The sequence below is a fragment of the Neolamprologus multifasciatus genome, chromosome 6 (genome assembly GCF_963576455.1).
Source record: "Neolamprologus multifasciatus chromosome 6, fNeoMul1.2, whole genome shotgun sequence".
NCBI lineage: Eukaryota > Metazoa > Chordata > Actinopteri > Cichliformes > Cichlidae > Neolamprologus > Neolamprologus multifasciatus.
In genome coordinates, this window is record NC_140444.1 from 35422063 (window position 1) to 35435789 (window position 13727).

At 39.5% G+C, this 13727-nt stretch overlaps 1 protein-coding gene across 1 annotated transcript in view; it reads right to left on the reverse strand.

The window, feature by feature from the left end:
• LOC146517522 (slit homolog 1 protein-like) overlaps positions 1 to 13727 on the reverse strand; it is an 83291-nt gene that overhangs the window by 12038 nt on the left and 57526 nt on the right. The window contains exons 24-31 of the mRNA XM_085164320.1: positions 12513 to 12584; positions 12211 to 12282; positions 6797 to 6960; positions 2460 to 2584; positions 2066 to 2160; positions 1667 to 1806; positions 1457 to 1550; positions 1071 to 1208 (exon numbers count right to left, since the gene is read on the reverse strand). Of these exons, the coding sequence (XP_085020446.1) occupies positions 1071 to 1208; positions 1457 to 1550; positions 1667 to 1806; positions 2066 to 2160; positions 2460 to 2584; positions 6797 to 6960; positions 12211 to 12282; positions 12513 to 12584 (900 nt within the window). The remainder of the gene's footprint in view (positions 1 to 1070; positions 1209 to 1456; positions 1551 to 1666; positions 1807 to 2065; positions 2161 to 2459; positions 2585 to 6796; positions 6961 to 12210; positions 12283 to 12512; positions 12585 to 13727) is intronic.

The window sequence follows — 13727 nt, forward strand, 5'->3', positions numbered from 1 at the left end:
ATCGATTCGATTCCGATTCGATTCAATTCGATTTGAATCTGGGAAATTTCGCCTCAGACAGTCAGAAATATTATAATTCACATTTACATATTTTTGTATCTATAAAAAGGAAGCTGACACTCGCAAGACTTTATCAAAGGTGTGAGCATCACAGCAGATGCCTTTGTGTCAAAGTAGCTGAAGATAAAACACAGAAAACATGAAGGTGATTTTTCCTGGCCTGGGATTTTATAAAAATATTCTGCAGTACATCAAAAACGAAAGAAAACCATTAATCAACTTATGAACATTACCTCTGAAGTTACAGCGGTTTTATTACAGACACAGCTGAGCGTTTTGCATTTTGCATAATTTTAAAAAGTTTAAATTTGTTCAGTATTGAACGGCAGAAATTAGGTTTTCTTTTCGGAAGTAAGTAAAAGGAAAAAAAAACATTGGCCGACAGCGCTGTAAATAAAGGTAGACTTGTGCATAACAAGCAAGCGAATAATGCAGAAAACAGATTTTTAGACGGGAAACTGTTCTTGAAGTACAGAGAGAGAGAGAGAAAGAGAGAGAGAGAGAGAGAGAGCTGTGCATGAAGTGTGATTTTATCGTGGTAGAAGCAAAACAGCAAAAGTCAGAGTGAATTCATGACGATGTTTATGTGAAGCGTAGGTTGGATCTTCTTTTGCTGCTGGTTCGGTCAATAATGTTTGGAGAGAGATCAAACTAACAGCTTTAGAATCAGCGCAAAAAGGGCGCAAACACAAAGCGTGGTCCTGCCGACAGATCAGAATCAGCGAGCCGTGTCCATGCCGTCGGGTGAGAAAGGCGACATCTCGATTCTGATCTGCGGGTCGTGCTTTGTGTTTATGTCTTTGTGCAGAAGCCGTGTTCCTGCTCTCATTTACTGTCTTAAATGTTTGGTGGTTGTCAAACTTTTGTGACATTTCACCTGAGATTCTGAAATTTTGGGCAAAATACATTTATATAAAAAAATCGATTCAGGATTTTAATGAATCGACATCACGTTATCCAAGCCAGAATCGATTTTAATCGATGAATCGATTATTAAAACCCACCCCTACCTGTATCCCTGCGGACAAACACAGCTGTAGCCGTCCAGATGGTCAACACACTGGGCTCCATTCTGACATCGATGATCCACACACTCATTATAATCAATACCGCAGTCTGGCCCCACCCACCCTGGGATGCATACACACCTGGAACACAAACACACACAAATATGCATAAATACTAATTAACAAATGGTGTAGGATTTGGGGAAGTCAATTGAAACATTAGAAAAAATTTGTATATGTTTATCTGCATGTGTCCGTAATTTCTCTCTCATCTGGGATCCCAAACTTAGCCAAGTCTGAAGTAATTGTGTGTGTGTGTGTGTGTGTGTGTGTGTGTGTGTGTGTGTGTGTGTGTGTGTGTGTGTGTGTGTGTGTGTGTGCATTTTCACCTGGGGCCGTTTGGAGTGCTGACGCAGGTGGATTGATGCTGACAGGGGTTTCTACCTGGAGAGCAAACGCCTTCCTCTTCTTCACACAGCAGACCTAAGACAAGTGTCATAGGAATCCTCGATATGTTACTGTGATGGATCAGCTATGCAGCATTTTTCTAGGTGAACAGTTTGTAAAATGTAATAAATATTCAGATGCTGCTTCTGTACCCGTGTAGTTTGGAGGGCACAAGCAGGTGTAGTTGCCAACTCCGTCGACACAGGTGGCGCCACTCTCACAACCGTGGTCCTCACAATCGTCCACGTTCACCTCGCAAAAAGTGCCATGGAAACCAAAAGCACATGCACAGCTTAAAAAAGAACAAAAGAAGAAACTTGACTATGAGGACGAAACATTTAGACAAATTCAAATATTTTCATGTGCTAAATGCATTAACACGCTAATATCAAACGTTTATTAGCATGGTATATATTTGAGCATACTAATGTTTGAATCTTAGCAGGTGGGCTTCAGTCTGCAACATGATGCCACATCCATCCACTAGACCAAATCTGTTGGTGGGGTTGGTAAAGAGGTTTTTTCTGCTACTTTCACCAAATTTTTGTTACCTGAATCCTCTAGTCTGCTCATCACTCAGGCAGGTTCCTCCGTTGGTGCAGGGATTGCTGACGCAGGCATCGACTGGAGTCTCGCAGTGTTTGCCCTAAACACCACATGCATGCAAACTGAATTGACAGCATATTTTTGATGAGCATAGACAAACAGATCAGGCCAAGCTGAGTAACCGGATGGGATTATCAGAGACAGATGTGATCTCAAAACAATCACAGACGACACACGAACACATAAAATATTGGATCAGTGGCTTTAAACATCAGATCTAGCTCTGTAAATATATTACTGTGGGACTGCCAGAGCTCATATTTTGATGATAAAGCTTAAGAAAACAATACAACCTCAAACTCAAACTGCAACAAGCAACACACACACATAGTTGCATACCGTGAAGCCAGACTTGCAGACACAGGTGTACTGTTGTGTGTGGTGGACTTTGCAGATGCCCTGGTTCTGGCAGGGGGAAGACACACACGGACTACATTTGGCCTGAACAGATGACTCCACCGGACCTGATTTTACACAAACATACACAGCTGTAAAATCTATACAAGTCATTTTAACACACATGTGAGGCACACATGACAAATACACAAATGTATCAATCACAGGCAAGGCGCAATGACCAATCCTAAATTTAGAAACAAAACATTTATGGTTTTATTTTTCTTTAATTTCCAGATATAATTATTTCTGGTGCACAGTCCAGTGCACAGTAAACAGATACATTTATTTATAATGAATTATTTTGCTGTTAGATGAATCAATCAGAATGAAACACATGTATTTCTTTTTAAAGAAAAACATATATTATGTTGTGTCTGTTTTCTTTTTATTTAAACTGCTCTGCTTTGGCAAAAGCCTGACGAACATTTGTATTCTGGTGTGTTGGTTGACACCAGAGTATCTGCATCTGATTTATAGCAAGTTTTACACATATGTGAGATACAGGGTTGGGTTGGACTGAGTACGTGATCATTCTGCAACGCTGCAAAAGTTCAGAAAAACTTGAGGTGCAGAACAAGTTTGTGTTATGTGAACCCTGTTGGGATTATGAGGCTGTGACACGGTGACTAATTGGGTTCAAAATAGATCCACTAACAGCTGTGACAGACGCATCAATAACCACTGTTTATTAATATAATACAAAAAAAAGCTATATCTACTTTATTATTTTGGATACTCCTACTGTGTGCCAGCATGACAAGTGACAAATTATTAAACGGTTGCTTGTTTGCACTCTTTACAGAAGTGACATTTCCTACTATGTGCAAGACTCGTAAGAAGTGAAATGAAAAATGGTTCCTGTGCTATGACAAGAGAAGCTCCACCCTGTTTGCAAAAGGCTTCACAGAAGGTGTGAGAAATAATTAATTAGAGTGAACCGCCACAATAAATTTTAATGTGCAATAGTATTTTAGAAATACATCATTTAAAGTGTTAATGCACACAAAGTCTGATAGGAAGCCACTGAAGGGAAATTCACACTATGTTCACACCAGAAGGAGAGTGCGATAAAACCTCTGGGCTTGATGATGTTGGGGCCTCTTCTCTTTTCGCCGGTGCCATGTTTAAATTAAACTTTAACTCCGTGCGCTCTTGTTTACAGCAGTTGCTGTTCCTCTTAGTAACTTTGTTGCCTTTTATTTCACAACTTTAAGTCAGCAGTTTTGCTTTGTTTTTTTTTTTGATAAGCAGAAAAAGGCTAGAGAAAAACATAGGATATATCTGAATCCCTAACCTCTACCCACTGCTTTACAAGTCATTCAAAAGTCAAATGTTGATTAACAAATAAAGCCATCTGAGCGATATTACCAGCTGATGATGATTAAATGCACCTTCTTAACAAATTCTTGTTTTAATATTTGTATTAGTATGTTTCTGCTCTAAAAGATAAACAACAAACAGTGAAGGCAAGACAAATGCAAACAAATTAGATACTCCAAGAAAGGAGATTAAATTAAAAACAAAGAGAGTGTAAAATTGCAAAGAGAGATGGGCGAAACCTCTAGAAACAGATTAAATAGACATTAAAAGGGCAACGAAGGCATAGAAGGGATTTAAAAATGGCGTATGCTGTCAAATTTCAGTGAGACGATTATTTCACCAGGGGAACAGGTTAGGGATGCCCCCATGGGAAATCAAACAATTCTATCACAAATACACTAAGCAATGAGAATTGGCTTAACATTTTCTCAGACTCTTGTGTATTCCCCTTTGCCCTAATACTGATGCCATTATAGCGGAATAAAGGCGGGAAGATGGTTTTACATCCTCTACTTATATAAAAGTAACAACACCACAGTGTAAAAGTCCTTATGGCCACCCGGTGACACGTCCCTGTTTTTCAAACTCTATTCTAAAACCCAGTAATCTTTTCGGACCCTTTGCCTTCGCACTGATGATTATTTAGGATTGTAAATAATCATCAGTGCCTAGGTAAAGCTTATTAAGCCTGCACTTGAGGCTTGCTCCAAAAGTGATTCAGTCACCATGGATCACTATGTAAAAATACCAAGCTTCAGTATGGACCAGTTACAGCTTCTACCAAAACAGTTTGCTCGTACAGTTAATTGTTTTATGACAATAATATACTCTTAAAATAACATGTGATTTATCATTGTTATGTCTTATAGTTCAGGGCATCATCTCTTTAAAGGACTGGCAGGCTAACACAGCCAAAACACACTCAAATTTACAGGCTAATACACTCTTAATACACTAAAACATGTGTGGATCATCAATGTCAAACATTGACAACAATGACGAGCATGTGTTTAGCAGTCTTTGGAGGAAGATTTGAAAAGATGCACAAATATATTAAGTTTCAATATTATACAAAAAACTGTTATAAAAGGCCTGTGGATGGGACAGTGTAATATTTATATGGTTGTACTCTACATTAAATATGGATAAGCACATACATGACATATGAAAGCAATACTTTTGGATAGGTGTTGGTAAATAATTATAGAGAACTGTATAAAGACTGTTTTAGAATATTTTACAGTGTATATATTATTATAATATTATCAGATTGTCTAATCAAAGGAGATAAACGTATGTATGATGAGCTAAACATAGATTTGCTTACTCCTACTCCTTTTTTGAATGTTAAATGGTCAATATTTTTTTCATCTGAATATGATTTTTTGATGTCATGTGCATTTGTTTTGGTTTTGTTTTTACTTTTTATTAACATTTGTTAATAAAATTGATATTGATTATGGATATTTTTAACTTGACTATTTGTCAACTTTTTAATTTGTATGCATTTTTATATCTTTATAAACTGATCTGTTTGTATATGTTGAGCCTGTTCTCACTCCCGAGGCGTAACATGCCGACGTTTTGTCACGTCCTGGGGCGTTCCTAAGGAACGCAAAAGGAGACCTTCGGCGTTCTTATGGTACGCGGCGGGTTATGGGCGAAATCCAGTGCAATGACGCTCCCGCAGTAATCGACGTTCCAGCCCTGTATTCCAGCCCTAAACCTAACCTTATCCCTAGCCCTAACCATAACCTTTTTCCTGAGCTTAACCAGGACTTTAATGATGTTAAATAGCGTGTTTCTAAGCGATTTGAAGAAAAAGAGCGAACATGTGTAGATTGAGTCCATATGGTTCTCATATTTCCTCATTTTTCCGAGGTTGTCATTTAGGAACGTGGTGGGTAGCCGAAAACGTAATATGTTGACGATTTGTCACCTAGCGTAAAATGTTACAGTTTGGGAGTGAGAACGTGTTGATATGTTTGATTCCTTATGGTTTTAGTTGTAGTCTCCCTGTTTCTTTGTTAGGGTCTCTCTTGTTATATTTCCCATTTTATTTTGGCTCATGTCCCTTGAGCCTTTTACTTTACCGGTTTCATTATCATTAATTAGTTTCACCTGTTGTTGCCCAGCTGTTTCCACTCCCCTTGTTATCCCTCAGTGTGTTCTGTGTGTATTTATACCTGTTGTTTTCTCCTGTGGTTGCTGTTGGTAATGGATTTAGTTTGGTGATTCTGAGTTTCTGGACTTTGACTTAAAGCGAAATAAAAGTTTGCGTTTTGTTATACATATATACGGATACAAAACATGTATTTATTACTACATTTAGTAAAAATGATAATTATTCTTTTTTTAAAGAAATCAACAATAATTAAAACTGTAATTGTGATTTTACTAATTTAATTTAACTCTAATTTAATTTTGAATTATTATTGCTCATTGTGGAATATTTGGTGTTTGTGAAGGCTGTGAGTCTAAAACAAACAGCTTGCCAGCAAAATTTAGCACATTTTTATTAAAGCAATTTTCTGCATACTTTAACTTCACAGTCAAAGACACGATCCACTATAGTGTCTTTAGCTGTTAGTGTGTGGGAGTAACAGCAGTCAACACCCTCTGAAGGTCAAACAGAAAAGAAAACCTTTCATTAAATATCATCAGTAAGCAAGTAACAGTATGTGGGCGTTGATCATTATACAAATTCAATGGCAAAAATCATATATGATGGAAATAGCCAATTAACTCTGTATACTTTACAATTCACCCTATAGACAACAAATTATATTAGTGTTTCATGTGAATAGTTTTAGATTGAATGCTAAGCCAGTTTGGTGAAAGAGCAATTTTATAAACCAAGTAAAATATTTTATTCAGCTACAAAGTCTTATGAGATGCTCATAAGACATAAAACTACAGCTGCTGTAAGGTGCGCATGTTTTTCACTGCCAGCTTACCTACACACTGGAACTTGTCGGCAGGCGTGGTGAGCAGCAGCTTGCCCTCCATGCCGCGGGGGCCAGCACAGCGGGCGATACCAGGCTCCTTATAGCCGCTCTTCACCCACTCTGACAGCCACAGCAGACGGCAGTCGCAGTACAGCGGGTTGGCTCCAATTGCTCTGAAGAAATAAGCAGATGAAGAGTCAGCTCACTGATGAAGATGGTGAGACAGAAAACAGGTTTTGGAGGAAGGATGGGAGAATAGAAGCGAGTACGCTGAAGGCACGAAAAGAGAAAAATGAGGCGAGAAAGAAACTACAAAAGTTGGATTGAGTGGTAAGGTTTGAAGAGAAAAAAGGAGTGTGATGTTTAGAATGATGAGGTTTTAGAGTTACACGCCTTTTCTAATAGTTGGAATGCTATACTAACGCTGGATTTAACCAGTTAACCACTGCATTGCATCGCCTCTTCTTTTGATACTTCTGTTAAAGTGCTTGGTAGGTGAGGAGTCCAGTTCCTATGAAAGTGAAACGTTATCCTCACTCTTGCTGGATGTGGGAGTTTAGCTGCTCCACAGTTTGGTGACAGATCTTGAGTGCAGGCACTGATACCTTTTTAAAAAAGTATTTATTTATTTATTTACATATTTTTAATGGAGCAATGTTGCTGGAATGCATACAGAATACACTTTGGCACCTCCCTGACATTAACCTCGTGTCCACATGTGATAACCAAGGTGATCCAGGACTATAACCTTCGATTACAGCTTGTATTATTCCTAACTGCACATTTATCATTTAGCATTGATGATACCTTTGCAAAAACAGAAAAGAAAAAACACAATAGATGACACTTCCTGTGGCAGCTGACAGAGTTCAATCTGCCAAAGACACTGATGTTACACTTCTACACCTCCATCCTCACCTCCTCCATCACCATCTGGTACTCTGAAGCCACTGCCAAGGACAGACTGCAATCTGCCATTTCTCCAGGACCTGTGCACCTTCAGGATCCTGAGGCATGCAGATGGACTTGTGGCAAACCCATGGGAGGAGTATATTAACATTTTCTCTTCTCCCTACTTAAAGCGTATTTTCTTAATGCTTAATATTGTGGACATTTACACACTCCACAGCTGGAACAATTTGATCTGCCTGAATGTATTTGCTTTCACATTCTAGTTGTTTCTGCTCATATTTACATTTATCCATCGTAGCGTGTTGTAACAGTCTCTGCCCATGTTAGGCTGCCCATGTGTGTGTAAACTAATACAGACTGATTCACATCCTGCAGACTTGTGTCTGTTTTTAATGCAGGGCTTCCCAAAGGCCTGAAGATCACGACCACTCAAAATTGGTTTCCGCCTTGTCTCTAGTGTGGGGGGATTTGTCTGGATTTTCTGAATCTTTTAATGATATTATGATCTGTAGGGAATGAAATCTCTAAATTCTTTGTAGTTTTACAGTGAGAATCGCTGCTGAACTATTGACCCAGCAACTCTTTACTGGTGAAGACTTTTTCAAATGCAGGTAACTCTACCTGTCTGGGATGCTCTTATACTCCTGCTTCTTACTGATCTGTTACTAACCAGCTGTGTCATGTTCAGTGTTGGGAAGGTTACTTTTAAAATGTATTCCATTACAGATTACAGAATACATGCCCTAAAATGTATTCTGTAACGTATTCCGTTACGTTACTCAATGAGAGTAACGTATTCTGAATACTTTGGATTACTTAATATATTATCATGCTGTTTACAGCTACATGAATGTACTATTGCTGTGATTTATTACTGTTACTAAAGGTCCGCGGCTCCGAACCGTAGTAAAGGGACCTCTGGCTAATACGGTGGGGTCCGTGTCGGCTCGTAGCCGAAAACTAGCTTTACTTTGTTGTCTGGGTCAACTTTGCTAGCGAGAGACAGAGAGAGGCGTTGAAAGGCTGCTGCAACGGAACTTTTTGGAGGAAAACACGAACACGGTGTACAGTCGAGTCTTAATAACTTACTTACAGCTGGGCTCGTCAGACACTCTTCTTGGCTGCAGTGGTTATTATTATATTTACATGCTTCCAGCTCCCGCTTTTGCTCGATGACAGCTCGTACTTTTCCTTTTTCTCCCTCCCTCGCTCACAGACACATAACGTGTATGGCAGTCCATTCTCCCTGCAGCACGGACTACACTGCCTATGATGCTACATTCTTTAGAGCTATACCTGTAGCATTCTGCCTATTAGCTTAGCACAACAACAACAAAAAGGCCTCTCTCACCCAGGAAACAAGCAGAGAGAGAGAGCGTCACCCTGTAACCACGGCAACCGTAACGCTGCCACCTGGAACAACAGAACGTAGCTGTCCAAACAAAACCCAAACAGTCCTGACCCGCCACAATATGAAACAGGGAAGTACCGCCGTGTAATCCATTTATTTCAACAAAGTAACTGTATTCTAAATACCACCTTTTTAAACGGTAACTGTAACGGAATACAGTTACTCATATTTTGTATTTTAAATACGTAACGGCGGTACATGTATTCCGTTACTCCCCAACACTGGTCATGTTTCACCAGGTGTTTTGGTTTTTTTGTAGCATTACACAACTGTTTCACTTGTTTGTTAATGATGAGAACTAACAATAAACTTTTTAAGGTTTCAAAAAATGATGTCATATGTTTGAAATCCTTTTAATAATTCACTCTCACTTCAACACTATGGACTCCATATTGTACAAATGTGCCATTTCTTTGCACAATATTCAAACTGCTAACCTCTGTATATTTTGCATAGATGTATATACACACACACATATGTATGTGTGTGTGTGTGTGTGTGTGTGTGTGTGTGTGTGTGTGTGTGTGTGTGTGTGTGTATATTTATATACTTGGCATACATATTAGTAATGTGCATACATCCTTATAATTGTACATATTTATTCTTATAATTCTCACATTCCTGCTCTTATATCTGGCTTGTTTCTTATGTTTCTTGTATTTTTGCACACCACTGTTGCTTGTGACACTTGCACACAAGGATCTCACTCACATGTGCTGTACCAGTGTACCTGCAATGTGACGTGACAATAAAAGTGATTTGATTTGATTTAATAAAACCATGAACCCTGCTTTTGTATAGATTTAAATTTTAGAAATAAGGCTAAAGCCATTTCATAGCTCACAGTAAGATCTGGAGTGATTTTGCTTTTAGACATTCCAGAAAGGAAATGAACTTGGCGTGATAACTTCCTGTGATGATGACAGCTTACTTGGGATAGAAATCTGAGAGGTAGATTTTTGTCTGTTGACTGTGTGTATGCATGTGAAAAAAAGAAAACAGCCATTGTTATTTCATGTGACTGCAAGCGCTCTCAATGAATAACTTTAGAAAAAGTAGGATTATGAAGTGGGGAATGAAAGTATCAGGAGAATATAGCAGAAGAGAAGACGTAGACAGAGGGGATTAAAATGAGTGAAAACAGGGACGAATGAGCTGATATCAGACAGGAAGGAGGGTTGAAATGTGCTGCAATATTTTTCAAAGCCACAGGGTGGAGCTCTCAGACCTCAGTGCTCACACAGAGACAGTGTCACACATACTGACAGGCTCGTGAAATTCTAAAAATGTATTCATATACGAGCGGTCCACTTGATGAAATAATTGGAGACAAATGTGGGATCAAATACTACTCAATGCAAAAATGTCCCCACAATGACACAGAATAGGGTCAGGGCATTTCAAGTCATGTGAGAGAAAAGTCAATTCTTATCAGTCGATTAACCTCCTAAGCTCTGGCCTATTTAACTTTTTTTTTTTTTAAATTTTCAATCAGAAAAAAAGACTTTCAGCAGCAGCTTTGCAATTGTAAAGCCACAGTAAGACTGAAATCCCTTGGACTCTATGGCTCAGAAACACTTAAAAAAACAATGAAGACAATGTGTTACCAGCCCGTAGTGAGATTTAAACACCCTTACAGCAGTGAACTGTAGCACTCATGTAGTTGAAAATGTAAGAGAAAATCTGCAATTCAACCAAATTCAATGAAATGGAAATGAAAAATAAATCTGCTCCATTTTGGTTTTTGAAATAGGACGCCTCTTCACTCAGAATGTCACACTCACTAATGTGTGACTTGTGCTTGAATACTAGATAAAGCCTGGCCCCATTATGGGGATCTTTAGGGTGACGGGGGTTCTTCATGCTGTTTGTTAAGACTGCATTGTTCTAGTACCAAATCAGTAGAGTAAAGTACTAGAACCAATAGACAATAGAGGTGTTCTCGAAGGCCAAATTAAAGTTTATTACTTAAAACTTAGCATCATGAATAACATTTATTAATCATTTCTGGAGCCTTGGTGCAGACCCACAGTTCATCCTTTGTCTGAAACTAGCGTTTAAAGCTCTCCTCACCCTCCCTCTGCAACTACTGTCTCCTTATTGGCCATAACTTGCAAACAGAGGGTTTGAACAGCAGGTGAGTGAGGCCTCTGCTCAGCCAGAGCTGTGTGCTCTCAGTGTCATCGTAGAATCCATTTATACATCTATCATTACACCATATATGGTGATATAGTGGTAACACACCGTATCACCACCACCTTATCCATGACAGAAAATGAGAAAAATCAGAATTGGTGCAATTCAAACTTTTCTGTAAACCTTACTGGGGGTTTTTTTTTTATGCAAAATGTAAGCTATTATGTTTCAGGTAGCGCACTGCTGCAAATTCACAAAGGATTCAAATGCAGGCTCTACCTCAAGAAATTAAGAAATGATCACAGAGCAAAGCTAAAGTCGGTTTCTGCAGCGGAATAAGTGACGAGAGATCACTTTACAGTCCAATTTGTTCTCTTTACATACTTATTGCAGAGATGATGCCATGCTTCAGAAGTCAAAATACCCCCCCACCTCATTTTACATCCTTTTTGCTCACATTTAATCATCTTTCTCTTTCCTTCCTTCTTTATCTTTATCTTGCCCTTCTCGAGCCATCTCCATTTTGCCTCTCTTCCCTCTCTCCACCATCTCTGCAGATCATCACGTGTCATACTTGCATGAAGATGATTATGCTGTATATGCACTCTCTCTCTCTCTCTCTCACACACACACACACACACAGGCTTCAGATCAATAGAGCTATGGGAAGCAATGGATCTCTTGAGCTAATTAAATCCAGCAGCAAACCACTTCACTTGAAACCACTCATTCTCTGGGAACTGGACTTTATCTGAGTGGAACCATAAAAGCAGGGAAATGATCATGCATCTCTCTCTCTCACACACACACACACACACACACACACACACACACGCACACACACACACAGACCTCATTCTGTCAGTAAGGACAGACCCCACTACTGTTGCAGCCAGTTGGTGCTGTCATTGTGTATGTACTGTAAGCCTGTGTGTGATGTGTGACTGCATTTATAAAGACTTACAGGTGAGACAAGGAGACCACATCACTGAAGATACCCTCCTGCAGCTCAGAGATGTCGTTGCCATGGAGAGAGCTGGAAGACATACACTTACGGGTCAGAAAAGGTTATAAATAGTTAAACTGAAAACTCGGTGACCGCAGTGACTCTGACAGCAACTCTCATTCACCTCAACAACAGAGGGACATTTAAAGTCCTAAAACAGATGATGGCTTATTATAAAGCAAAGAAGTGACAGTGATGTGGTTTGGCATGTCGCAAGTATGATACTGTGTGTGTGTGCATGTGTGTGTGTGTGTGCTCACAGCAGTCTAAGCGAGCGCAAGCCACCCAGTGCCAGAGGAGGGATACAGCGCAGTTCATTGTAACTGAGGATCCTGGAAGAGAAGAAAAGATCAAATGAAATGCAGCAGAACCAAAGATGATGTGTGTTTTACTCCACAATGCAACCCACACAGCGGCAGTTGGTAAAGTCTGACTGCTCTTGAGCGGAAGAGGCTCCAGCCCCCTGTGACTTTGAACTGGATAAGCAGTTATTGCATGAATGGATGGATATAAATTGCTGCAGCACTGGAAGTTGAACGAGAGTGAAAGTGAAGATTCACAGACGGGTCAGACAGACCTACACTCCTATCCTCACCTATGGCCATGATCTGTGGGTAGTGGACTAAGAAAGAATAAAATTGCAGACACAAGTAGGAGAAATTAGCTTCCACAGGGTGTCTAAAGCCACTGCTCCTGCAAATCAACATGTTTAAGTAGTTCTGGCGTGTGACTAAGATACTGGAGCTCCTCCGTAGCCTGTCGGTAAAGCCCTGGGGCAGGCCAAGGACGTGGTAAAGAGATCTTGTCTCTCTGCTAGTTTGTGAACGTAGTGGTTTCATTCTGAAAGAGCTGAGGGCAGTGGCTGTAGAGAAGGAGAACTGAGCATCTCTGCTTAGACTGCTGCCCTGTGACCCAAATAAGTAGTAGAAAATGGATGAATGGATGGACAGTGACAGTTTGGCTGAAGATTTGGAGTCTGAACCCTCTAGCCTCAACCAGAGAAGAAGAGAGGAAAACAGAGGTCTGGGAAGATTGCTTGTTTTGAACTCCTGTGAGTCTACTCGAGGTGCTTTATGAGATGTAACACATTTCTATCTACCTTTATTCTGCTTGGGACTTTTAAACAGACTTTAAGGCCCAAAACAAAAATCATTTCATTGAACTTCTGGCCACATCCTTGAAACATGCTGTGGAAATTCAGTGACTAAATCTTTTTTTGATGACCTCCAAGACTCTTTCTCTGGCCACAGTTTTCTGTTAGGGTAAGATTTCCACTTTGTACACAAGCAGAGTAAAAATGTGCTGACAACTGCCATGTCTGGTTTTTACAACCCAATGACCTTTCCTCAGGGGTGAAATAAATATTTTTAGCCCCATTAGTTGGTCGACTTTAGGTTTTTCATGATTTGGGAAGAAATGAACATTTGAAAACAAGCATTTTCATTTTAACATGAGAAGCACTAAAAACAATATCA